This window comes from Vespa crabro, chromosome 12, assembly GCF_910589235.1.
Source record: "Vespa crabro chromosome 12, iyVesCrab1.2, whole genome shotgun sequence".
Taxonomy (NCBI): Eukaryota; Metazoa; Arthropoda; class Insecta; order Hymenoptera; family Vespidae; genus Vespa; species Vespa crabro.
Window position 1 is genome coordinate 5450820 of NC_060966.1, and position 13613 is coordinate 5464432.

At 37.3% G+C, this 13613-nt stretch overlaps 1 protein-coding gene across 8 annotated transcripts in view; it reads left to right on the top strand.

Annotated features, from left to right (window-relative positions):
* LOC124428477 (protein abrupt) overlaps positions 1-13380 on the top strand; it is a 73485-nt gene extending 60105 nt beyond the window's left edge. For 5 of the 8 annotated variants that reach the window (XM_046972540.1, XM_046972541.1, XM_046972542.1 and 2 more), the window contains one exon: positions 11431-13380. In XM_046972540.1, the coding sequence (XP_046828496.1) occupies positions 11431-12434 (1004 nt within the window). In that variant the 3' untranslated portion in view covers positions 12435-13380. Of the gene's footprint in view, positions 1-6216; positions 7123-7832; positions 11272-11430 lie in introns of those variants that run through there. The other 3 variants (XR_006943187.1, XM_046972547.1, XM_046972546.1) reach the window with 3 other exon arrangements.
* The last annotated feature ends 233 nt before the right edge of the window (positions 13381-13613 follow it).

The following is a 13613-nucleotide window of genomic DNA, read 5'->3' on the forward strand; positions in this document are numbered from 1 at the left end:
GAGATGCCAAATGGAAGAGAATAGAATGAAATTGTAAAACGTTTTCTAATCGTCGTGCCGATCAAATGTTTTTAACAAAAAGAAAGAAAAAAAAAACAGAGTCGATATCGACGGTACAGGATATTTTATCTTTTCTATCTTTTTTATTTTTTTTTTTTTTTTTTATCTTTGTACATACAACATCGAGACTCGATCCGTTCATGAATGCGTTCATTAATATTCTAACCCCTTCCGCTAGTTCTCTGCGTGTGTGATTTATTCTTCGATTAGATAGGAAAAGAAAAAAGGAAAGAGAGGGAAAAAGAAGAGAAGAGAGAAAAAAAAAGATGAAAAAAAAAAAAACAAGGAAAAGGAAGGGGGGAAAAAAAATAGAACGGCGGAAATGCATCGTCCCTTTTAATCGGCATATTTTCCATTCTTATTCGCAGACGACGCGAACACTATTCCATCTTCATAAAGTCGATGAAAAGCACGAGATAAATATCATAGGGTAGAACGAGAATGAGAAAAGGATGAGGGAAAGAGAGAGAAAAAGAAAGAGAGAGAGAGAGAGAGAGGAAAGGGGAACAAAAACATGCGCTCTCTTTCTCTCCTTTTCCTTCCTCTCTCTCTCTCTCTCTCTCTCTCTCTCACTCTTTCTTTTTCTTTCACTGTCTCTCTCTTTCTCTCTCTCTCTTTTCTCCACTCTTGCTCTCTTATCGACAAATAATAATCATCCCTTAAAGTCCTCCGACGATCTATCTACACGTGGCAAACGATCATGTGCTATATAAGATCCTTCATTAACCACAGCGCGTTCGTAAATTTCCAATAGACGATCCTCGTTTCAAGCGTTCCGAACAAAAACACAATAGCCCGGGGATCATCCACGATCGACGTTCGGCAGGAACTTCCAATAACGTTGGTAAGTGACGCGCAAAAGCCAGCCGGCATTTCGTGAATGTGTGAGGGTAAAAGATAGATAGATAGGGAGCAAAAGAGAAAGAGAGAGAAAGAGATAAATATATATGTAGAAGCATAAATGAAGAAAGAGAGGGGTAGCGATAGATAGAGAGAAAAAGAAAGCGAGAGAGAAAGAGAGAGAGAAAGAGTGAGGATCGCACAGACAAGAGAAACAAAAAGCAAGAGAGAGAGAGAGAGAGAGAGAGAGAGAGAGAAAGAGGTAGATAGATAGATAGAGAGATAGACATAGTTGATAGAAAGAGAAAGAGAAGCGACGAGAGAGAGAAACAGAGAGAGAGAGAGACGAATGAGAGAGAAAAGAGAGAGGCCGTAGTTCCCCCCCAAGGTCCTGGGATCGATCCCTGTGCAATTTCCCGCACATGTCCGCATTGATCTGCCCTCACTTGCCCCCGGTACCCACCTCTCTCCCTTTTACCCCCTTGGCATACTCAACCACCTCCACCACTGCCACCGCCGCCACCACCACCACCATCACCACCACCACCACCACCATCACCACACTACTACTACTACCACCACTACCATTACTGTCGTCTGGTATTACTATCACGGATATCGTCGCTCTTAACTTTTTTTGGGATACCACATGATCACCGTAACACTCCTAAGGATTTTTCCGTTCAACCTTTTGACTCGATATCCCTTAGAGCAGGACTTAAAGCCATCGTCTCAAAAACAACTGCCGCCGTCGCCACCACCACTAACACCACCACCACCACATCTATCTCTATCATCACCGTTGCCACCACATTTATTCACTCTCATCTAAATTTTCTCGTGTGAACTCCTATATTCTTTTTTTTTTTTTTTTTTTCTAATGCGTTAAAGATGTCAAAGCTTTGATTGAAATAATTCGAAGAAATAAAAAAAGAGAGAGAATGTTTGATTTATTTACAATTAAAATTTTAATTGGACGATGATAAACATTTAAAATTTTTTATAATAAAATTATTCTGACATATTCTATTTATATATACATAAGAAAAAATATAAAAAAAGTAAAACAGAAAAATAATAAAAAACGGATTAAAAAAGCTTAAAGAGGGTGAATGTAATGGTAGAAAACGTTCGAGGAACACACGTGCCCAGCTAAATTAAACTTTCCTACCCTACCTTACTCTTCCAACAACCCCCATACATCAAATCGCCTGTCATAAACCTAAGCCGTACCAAGCGCATACCTTAGACCTAACCGATCGAAAACTTGAACATCGGAAGGGAGGAAGTTCCTGTTTCCGACAGCGATGAGAGAGAGAGAAAGAGAGAGAGCGCGAGAGAGAAGGGAAAAAAATAGAGAGAGAGAAAGAGAAAGAAAGAAAGAGAGAGAGGAGTCTAAAAAGATCACTAATTAAACGAGAAGATAACATCATTTATTTTCAATTAATTCATTCAAAGATTTTCTTTACCAATTAAATCACAAATTCCACAGGATTCAACTCATTTCTAATATTTCTTATAAATACATCATGATATATTCGTCGAGATCAAAAATTACCCTAATTGCAGCGTCTATGTGTACGCATGAGAGAGAGAGAGAGAGAGAGAGAGAGAGAGAGAGGGAGAGCGAGAGAGAGAGAGAGAAACAAAGACGGAGAGAGGGAGATAGGAAGGGAGAAAAAGAATGGTAAAGGAAAAGTAAACACCGGTAGAGAGGACCTTCCCTTGAAACCCAAAGACATCGATCTTCGTACTCCCTTCAGCCAATCAGCTAGCTGACTGCTCCTCGAAAAGCGGCTCCTCGTTAATGCAACGCAATTCGTCGGATAGACGCCGCTAATGGACTCCCGCAATCATCCTCAGGCTTGCTACCAAAACTCCTTCGACTGTTAGATCGTTTCCTTCCTTTTCCTGTCCTCATCCTCGTCCCCGTTGTCCTCCTCTTCTTCAAGTGATTCCTTAAGTCGAATTTGTTTCTTCAATCATCCTTCATCGTTGTTTTCCTCATGCTTTATCTCGATATCCTCATACATATGTATATATATATATATATTTTTTTTTTTGTTCATCAATACATTCCAAGTAGAATGGATATTAATTTTAATGAACCAAACGAGTCATTCGACCTATTTTTCCTTCCTTTCTATTCTGTTTTATTTTATTTTGTTTTGTTTCATTTTCATTATCTCACAGGAATACGCTTTTGCAAAGCTTTTTTTATCATACTTTTCCAAGTGATCGATTCGCCGTCAGTAATCGGTTCATTTGATAGATTATGCGATGTTATTATTTATAAAAAGAAAAAGAAAAAAAAAAGAAAACGAAACAAAAAGAAATGGACCAATAAGATAGCCGTACAAAGTCTCTTCTCGCCGCGCTTTTTTTCTTTATCACCTTCTTCCCAAAAGAATTTTGATTGGGAGGCCTCGAGCAAGGGAATCGACGATCAAAAAAAAGAAATGAATCGGTATATTAAATATGAAAAAAAAGCGGGGGAAAAAAGAAAATAAAGAAAAATAAAAATAATAGTAGAGGAGGAGGAGGAAGAAAAAAGAAAAAGAAAAGATAAAAAGATCGAAGTCCCGCGTTCTAACGAAAAGGAAGTCGACCTTAATCCGACTGGGATTCGGCGTAATCGAGTTGATGCATAAATCACTTGGAAATACGCTTTTCCGTTTCACCACTATACGGAGTCCTGTAATTCTAATAAATTGCTTCGTCGTGGACCCATAAATCAGAACGTGGCCTGACGATCCCAGCTTTTTTCTCGTTAGACTACTTCTCGTTGCTGGATGAACTTTTATTAGGCGTTGCTAGACGATTTCTCTTTCTAATATCATTTCTGTATGATGTGTGCTCTCGCGCGCGCGCGCGCGTTCCTATATAACTGTGCTATACGTGTGATTGGATTGCGTGTTTGTCCGTACGTATCATATATATGAATTAATTCGACGAATAAATCGACCGATATCATTTGCAAAATTCACTAGCCATCAAAAAAATTTCTTACATATCGAACGATCGAACAAGTTTTTCCTTCCTTTTCTTTTCGTTTCCTTCTTTACATTTTTCTTGATTTTAAGAATAAAAAAAAAAGAAAAAAGAAAAAAGAAAAAAAGAACAAAAAAAAGGAACGAAAAGAAAAGAAAAAGAAAAAGGGGAGTGAGAGAGAGAGAGAGAGAGAGAGAGAGAGAGTGAGAGAGAGGGAAAAAAGCAGAAAATGAGGGAAGAAATGATTTTCCGTGATTCGAGGTTGAGTCCATAAGTAGAGAAGAGGGATGTACATGGCACATCCGACTCTTCCCCCTCCCCTCTACCCCCTTCGCCTATGTAACTCACCCTCGCACCTCAACCCACCCACCCCGTTTTTACGTAATGAGACGTGCACGAAAGTGGGAGAGGCCTTTTGCTTAGAGATTCGTAGGAAAGATAGTCGTAACGAGGAGTAGAGGGTGGATCAATACGAGGGTTCTTACGTAGTTCGCTCACTCCGTCTTCCTCTTATTCACTCCCTCTCACTCACTCTTTGCTCTCTTTCTCTCTCTCTCTCTCTCTCTCTCTCTTTCTTTCTTAATCCCCACCCTTTCCTTTTCCGTGACCGTTCCTCTCCTTTGCAGCCCCTTCTACTTTTATCGAAACTTCCCTTTCTTTGGATATTGCTTTGTTGCTCTCTCTCTATCTCTGTCTTTCTATCTCTCTCACACTCTCACTCTCTCTCTCTCTCTTTTTCTCTCTCTGTCAGTTTGTCTGCTGTCTATTGGCCTATCTGTCTGTCTCTCTCTCTCCTCTCTCTCTCTTTCTTTCTCTCTCTCTCTCTCTCTCTCTCTCTCTCTCTCTCTCTTTTCTCTCTCTCTCTCTGTCTCTTTTTTCTTTCTCTCTCGGCGAGCTTGAATGCACGAAGGTGACGAACGATGACGACGATGATAATAATGATCATGATGATCACGATAATAACGAGTGAACATATGCGTATATATATGTATATGTATATATATGTATATATATGTATGTATATGCATATATGTATATACACACCTACATACATATATTACTCTTCCACTTGATGTCTTTGCTTTAACAAAAAAAGAAAAAGAAAAGAAATAAAAAAAATAAAGAGGAAAAGAAAATCAGAAAAAAGCAAAAGAAAAGAAAGAAAAGAAAAGGGGAGAAAACACGAAGAGATGCTGATGAAAAAAAAAAAAAAGAAAACCAGCAAGAAGCAACCCTTCTTTTCTTCTTTCATCTTTCGCCAGCAACTCTCTTAAAGAATGTCTCTTTAGTCGAGGTCGGAGCAACGAAGCCACAAAATTTGAGGAGAATTTCGTCCTGGAAGAGAATGAATGTACCTTTCGGGAACGTCAAGTGAGATCCTTCGTAAAAATAAAAAATAAAAAAGTAACATAAAAATGCAAGACAAAATAAAAAAAAAAAAAAAAATAAAAAAGACAGAAAGAAAGAAAGAAAGAAAGAAAGAAAGAAAGAAAGAGAAAGATTAGAGGGCCGTAGGAATGATATAGTCGAGTACAACCAACAAGCACGACAACGCCAACATCGACAACAACACAACCAAATATCCTACAACCGGGCATGCCCTGAGAGTACGAGAGTAGCTTGCGTGTTGTGTGTGTGTGTGTGTGATACGCGCGCGCGTGTGCGAGTGCGTATGTATGTGTGTGTGTAAGTGTGTGTGAAGGTTTAGGTATGCATTTGTTCAACTGTGGTGTGTGTGTATGTATGTATGTATGTATGTGTGTGTGTGTGCGCGCTTGTGTGTGTATCTGTACGTGTGGGGGGGGGAAGGTGAAAAAAAGATAGATCGAGTGAGCATGAAAGTGTGCTCGAGGGTGTAGAAAGGATGAAAGATAGAAAGGTTATTGGTAGAGAGAGAGAGAGAGAGAGAGAGAGAGAGAGAGAGAGAGAGAGAAAGAAACAGAGAAACAGAGAGAGAAAGAGAGAGAGAGAGAGAGAGAGAGAGAAAGAGAAAGTGTGTATGTGTAGAAAGAGAGAAAGAAGAAAGAGAGTTGAAAGGAAAAGAATGGGGCACATATCTTGGCACGTAGTACTGGCACAGTGCACTCTATATGTGCATCTGCATGTGAACAGTCTACGTGCCTGTGCTTGTGTATGTTTGTACGAGTGAGATATAAAAGAAAAAGAGAGAGAAATAACGCGTCCGAGAGAGAGAGAGAGAAAGAGAGAGAGAGAAAGAAATAGCGCGTGCGAGAGAGAGAGAGAGAGAGAGAGAGAGAGAGGGAAAGTATTGAAAGTGAGAACACAGAGTGAACCATTGAACTGATGGGCACGTCCTGGTTGTAGGATCGGTGATACCGAAGAGGGAAGAGGCTTCTTCGTTGGCGGCTGCAACAGCGGCAACTGCAGCGGCCGCCAGCGAAACAACAACGCAGGCCGTGGAGAATTTCTCGAGGCTGTACGCGGTACTGCGCCATGACGATTCGAGGCCCGTTTGCCGTTACTGCGGCAGAAGTTATTCCTCACCGAGCAACCTGAGGCAACACGTGAAAAACGTCCATTCGAATTGGCCACCGCCGGACACGTGGCCTCAATGCAACGTATGCGGGAAACGATGCAAGACGAAACACTACTTGATCAATCATCAACTACAAGCACACGGGATACATCAAAGACCTGGGAATTCGAATCAACAACATCAATCGCCCTCTTCTTAACCGTGAAAATGATTTTTCTTTATCACTTTTTCAAATTCGTCTGATGGTGATGGTGATGATGATGATGATGATGATGATGATGATGATGATGATGATGATGATGATAATATCAACAATAATAATAACAACAATAATAACAACAACAACAACGACAACACCAACAACAATAATAATTGTTTACAACTACTTATGACAACAACGTACAAGCAACAAGCGGTGAGGGGTGAGGGAGAGACGGGATTATCAACCAGACGGGAATCGTTCGTTTCCGATTCGTTTTCTTATATCGTTAAAAAAATATGACCTCTTCTTCCTCCTCTTCTTCTTCTTCTTCTTCGTCTTCCTCCTTCTCTTCCTCTTATTTTTCTTTTTTTCTTATTATTTTATCTGTTTTGTTTTTTTTTTATCATTCAATCAACTTCTTGTCATTCGATTCTTGTAATGACATGAAATTGCTAGAGGGAGAATCTTCCTCGCATAATAATAATGATATTAATAATAATAATAATAATAATAAGTAATAATAATAATAATAATAATAATAATAATAATAAATAATAAATAATATTAAATAATTAATAATAATTAATAATTATCATAATAAATTTCTCTGTTCCACCTAATTTATCCAAAATATATTATTATTATTATTATTATTATTATTACTAGTAGTATTAGTATTATTATTATTACTTTTATTATTATTTGTATTATTATTATTACTATTATTATTATTATTATTATTATTATTATTGTTATTATTATTATTATTATCATTTAAGCAAATTTAATAGACTAACTAATAAGACGAGATCTGGCACGTGAGATTATTCCCGATAACGTTCTGCACGATCGAATTTTCCATCATTCTCTCCTAACTTCCTATATGAAAAGGACTCTAACGTAATTCCATGATGTTATCGTTAAATGTTAGTGCGATATCCGTGTAGTCCCCGTTGTGCACGATATCGAGCGATACCGATTAGGAATGCGCTGATACCAGTAGGCAGTAATCACTTGCTGGACGCAACCGCTAAATGACGCTCGAGAGGGTGAGATAGAGATAGAGAGAGAGAAAGAGAGAGAGAGAGAGAGAGAGAGAGAGAGAGAGGGAGAGAGAGAGAGGGAGAGAGAATGTGATAGCGAGGAAAGAGAAGGGGGTTTTGGGTGGATTGTATATGTGCTATCGGGGTGGGATTATGGTGGTGGTGGCTGGTGGTAACGTTGGTGTGGTGGTGGTTGCAGATCACGGGCTCGATGAGGCAGAGGGTGCGGCTTACCACCACCACCACAGCCATCACCAGCAACATCATCGGCACCGTCATCATCATCCACTACCACCCGCTCCTCCTCCTCACCATCTCCAACCGGCAGGAACGCACGAAGATGACTCCGACCAATCAGGGAATACGGTTGCGGCGACAACGACTATCACCACAACAACAGCCAAGTATCAAAGAGCCCAGCCAGATTTCAGGCAACAGAGAATGTTACGTGAACATCATCGGCAACACGGTTATCGTTGTCCACTTTGCTGTAGGACCTTCCAAGAGATTGGTGCTATGAGAGCTCACTTGGATCATCATTATCCTAGAGACTCGCCGACCTGTCCTGTTGTATCCTGTGCTAAAACATTTTCCCATCCTAACAGTGTCCGGAATCATATGAGACTTAAACATCCGATACAGTGGGATCAGATAAAAACCCTTAGATGGACTTATGTTTGATCGAGAGGGAATCAACTAATAACCTAATCGTTTATTCCTTTTTCAAATCTATACTATCTTCTTCTTCTTCTTCTTATTCTTTTTCCCAAAGAGATCGTCTTTATTATTATTATTATTATTATTATTATTATTATTATTATTATTATTATTATTATTATTATTATTATTATTATTATTATTATTATTATTATTGTTATTATTTGTATTATTTTTCTTCTTCTTCTTCTTCTTCTTCCTCTTCTTTTTTCTTGAGAACGATTGAAATACATGAGATCAATCATGCGTTCGTCATCGTTTAGGACATTGCGTGCCAGATTATCATCGCATAAGAGAAGATTTAGCTCGAATCTACTAATACCATTAACTTCGTATAATAATATAATGCTGTACGAGATCACGTTTGTACTATTTCTCAACAGTGCCGCTTTATTTTTCAAAGTTTCAAACACGTAAACTCCTACTCCCATATCCCTCCCACATCCCACCCCCTCCCAGCCCCGCCAACCTACTACTTCATCACCCTCTCTCACTCGCCAAGTCCGCGTACCGTGTTTCTATCCCTGAAATCAATAATAATTATGAGAAAACGCACACGTTGTATATATTATAAAAGAGTATATAAAAAGAAAAATTATATACATATATATATATATATATATAAATATTATATATATAGAATATAAATATAATATACATAGAATTGATTTTATATAAAAAAAAAAAAAAAAAACATAAACGAAACAGTATTTCCAGTAGAGCCTGACAAAATCTAGACGCCGTAGGGTCTTGTATTAATTAAAGGAAGTAAAAAAAAAAAAAAAAAAAAAAAAGAACAAAAAAAAACAAAAAAAGAAAAACACAAAACGAAACAAAAAACCACACACGGACAGGCACGCGCACACACACACACACACACACAAACACACACATACAAACGAGAAAAAACAATAAAACAAAAGGAATGTCCAAAAGAATTGTTATGGACAATCCTTATAAAGTTTTAGAACGAGATGTATGTATTTACACAAGAGAAAACAATGTTCCTCCAAGCTGAGTAAGCCAGCCTTACGAAAATAATGTAGTTTTTAAGAGCGTAGTGCCGATATAATAATGATTTAACGAACGAAGACAAAAGAAAAAAAAAAAAGGAGAAAAAGGAAGCAAATGAAAAATAAAAAAGGAAAAAAAACAGAATAGAGAAAGAAAAAACATAACAACAACAACAGCATAGCGAGTATTTAGCACATCCGTAAGGAAAGAAGGAAAAAAAATTAAAAAATAAAAAAATTACGAACAACAACAACAACAATAACAACAACAACAACAACAACAACAACACGCGATAAATAGAATAATGATCGAAAATAGAATAATGATGATGAAGAATTTAAAAATCCTTATTAGTAGCAGTAGTAATAGTAGGCCATACCAATATCGTAACGGGTCTCTTTTTTCATGGTCATTATCAAGAGATTACAGAGCCCATTTGCGTGTGTGTGTTGGTTCTACGCGAAATTTTGCGCGAATCGATTTGATTCGATATATTCGATTATCGATATTCGATATTCGAAGTGAGACACTCCCGAAAATTTTTTTAAACGTGTCTTCTTCGTGTACAAGTGCACACAGAAAGAAAGAAAGAAAGAAAGAAAGAAAGAAAGGAAAAAAAAAAAGAAAGAAGAAAGGAAGGAAAGAAAGAAAGAGAAAAAAGAAACGTTCAATGAAAAATGCTCGACCATCTTCCCACCAACCAACCCACCCTATCTCGTCTCCTGCCCCATCCCAATTTAACCCAACCCAACCCAATTCAACCCACCCTCAATCCCTACTTTTGAAGCGTTCTACCTAAATAGCGCCTAGCCTTATTTTTCTACACAGTTTTATGTTTTCGTCAGTATTCTCTAGATTAGAGACTCCATTAAACGCGAACCGATTTTGAACACTTTGCGACGCTTCTTTCTAATCTCTCTGACTCCGAAGGTAGGACGACAACAACAATAACAATAACAAAAACAACACGACAACTACAACAACAACAAGGAAGAAAAAAATCATCAGAAAGGAAAAGAAAAAAACAAAAAAGATAAAGAATCGAAGATAGGAAAGAAATTTTCCAATAAATTTTCTATAAGAAAAAGAAGAAGAAAAAGAAAAAGAAAAATTGGAAGAAAACCTATAAGAAACCTTGACCTTGCATTTGTCTATTATAGTTTTTATTAAAACTTCGGAATCAGAGTTGATTCGTTATGATGTTCAAATAATAATACATAATTATAATGTAATCGAAACATCACATACACATACACGTAACACATAAATACACAAAAACACACACACACATACCAGCGCTTGTATGATAGTTACTATAGAAAATACGTCGCAAGTGGTCACGTGGACATATACGATTATAATACTAAGGTGTATGAGCTGTTGGTTATATTAGTGGTACCACTGGTCAATTGATAATTATATTGCGTTAGACAAGTTCATTTTAATTCGAAACCCGAAGATCGATATTATTATTATTATTATTATTATTATTATTATTATTATTATTATTAATATTATTACTATTATTATTATTATTATTATTATTATTATTATTATTATTATTATTATTATTATTATATTTATTATTTTTCTATTTTTCTTTACCTAACATGCAATAGAGATATATTTATAGGTGCAATCTTTTATCAAGCATAATATCGTTCATTTGAATATTATTTTTATCATCCCGTTGTTGTTACGCGTGATAATATCTTTACCGCTTTCGTGACCGACAGCCCGTATAACAAACGATGTACAGAGCATCGACGATACGCACTATTTTAGCAGACATTAGCTTATAAATATATGAATAAAATATACGAAATAAAAAGTATATATATATATACATATATATATATACTATTTAAGTAATGCTTTGTACAATAAAAGGTATTCAGTGAATCCAACATGAGTTTATTTGAATTTGACCAAAATACCTGAAAAAAAAAAAAAAAAGAAAGAAAGAAAAGATCTCTCTTTATAAAATCAGTATAGAAAGAATCCGATAATTTAATAAACTAATTCTAAAGTTTATTCGTTGTATTTTGTTTGTTTATATTTTTCAGTTGCACGACGAGGTCTAGACATGATGCGTGTACGTGCTACGGATCCACGGCCCTGTCCAAAATGTGGGAAAATCTATCGATCGGCACATACATTACGTACGCACCTTGAGGACAAGCATACGATCTGTCCAGGTTATCGTTGCGTTCTCTGTGGTACAGTGGCAAAGTCTAGGAACTCTTTGCATTCCCATATGTCAAGGCAACATCGTGGAATTAGCACGAAGGATTTACCGGTATTGCCAATGCCAAGCCCGTTCGATCCAGAATTGGCATCGCGTTTATTGGCTAAGGCTGGGGTTAAGGTTAGCCCTGCGGAATTACGTGCACGAGCGAGTCCAACCGGTCCACGTAGAGGAGACATGAGATTGGAATTACCAAGGGGTGCACCGTCGGAAGCAGGAAGTAGCGTTTGCGGTGGCGACGACCCAGAGGATCTAACGTTACCGTTGAGTCTCAGGTACGGTTCGCCAACTCCTAACAACAATACTGTCATCACGAAGGTCACCGGTAGCAGTAATAACACGACTACGAGTAATAACAAAAGTTCAACGGCTACAGCGATAGCTGCTAAATCATTAGACACTATGCACGGAAATCGGGAGCCTAATACGGCCCCTCTTCATCCACCTGGACACTTACATCCCGGTCATCACAACGCAAGTGCTACTGGTTCGGCCATACTCGATACTTATCTTCAATTTATCGCTGAAAATTCTGGATTAACGACAATGGGCTTGAGCCCGGAACAAGCGGCCGCCGTAGCAGCTGCGCACGCCGCTAAAATGGCACACATGAGCGCAATGGATAAATTAGGTAGCCGCGGTCTCGAGGACTATCCTATGATCGGTAGGGACGAAGGTAGAGGACCTGGAGTTGTTCACGAGGATCGACAAGATCTATCGCACGACAGGCATCCCGCGATCATGGACGAAGCCGAATCCTCGGCTGCCGAGGAGGATGATTTCAGTGAAAATGAAGAACCCGAGGTTGTTAAGGCCGAGTAGTGATAAAAAAAAGAAAAAAGAAAAAAAAGAAAAGAAACAAAAATAACACCCAATCTTACAAATACGAGTAATCATTGCCGAAAATGATAAAGGTTATCATGACGATGATAATGGTGATGATTATGGTGCGGGTGATGCTGATAATAGTGATGTTGGTGATGATGATGATGATGATGATGATGATGATGATGATGATGATCAGAACGATGACAATGGTAATGATGATGGTGATAGGAAAAAAAGAGAGAGAGAAATAGAGAGATAGAGTTAGAAAATCCTCCTCGTAATTCCATCATCCATATATCATATTTTTAAACTCACAATAATGCTTCCCTTCGAACGTCTTCTCAAGTTCTTCGTCTTCGTACATCCCAATGTACGAATATAACTAATAAGCGAATACAATTAATAATAAAAAAAAAAAAAACAAAAAAAACAAAAAAATGAAAAGGTAAAAAAAAGAAAAAATAACGAACAAACGAAACAAAGAAGAAGTCAAAGAAGAAGAGAAAAGATTATAATAATAAAGGGAAAAGAAAAAGAAAAAAAAAAATAACAAGTTACAAGAACAAACACTTATTCCATCCGACTACCTCAGTGCACACGATTTAAACTATAAGTGATAGAGCAGACCAAGACGAATCTCAATAATGAAAATTAATGATTAATTGGTACCCCGAATATACATATAAAGTACACACACACACACACACACAACATATATACATACATACATACATACATACATACATACATACATACATACATACATACATACATAACACGCGACGACGTATTTTAATCGACATATTTTAAACAAGGCATTACATTGTTAAGATTAAATTAGATGACAATTATAGATCTAATAATATTCGTTCGATGATATTTAAGTATTAATCGTCAATGATTATATTTAATCTGATAATGTACTACACCCTATGAAAAAGATCTTTTTCCTTTCTCTCTCTCTCTCTCTCTCTCTCTCTATCTCTCTCGATCTCTCTCACTCTCTCTCTCTCTCTCTCTCTCATTTTTTTTCATTTTTATCTTGGAAAAAGATATTTCAAAGGGGCATGCATGCATGCATGCATACATACATACGTCGTCGTCGTGTATTCGTCTAAAGGAAAAAAAAAAGAAAAAAAGATATTATATTATTACTCCACATTATTAATTATT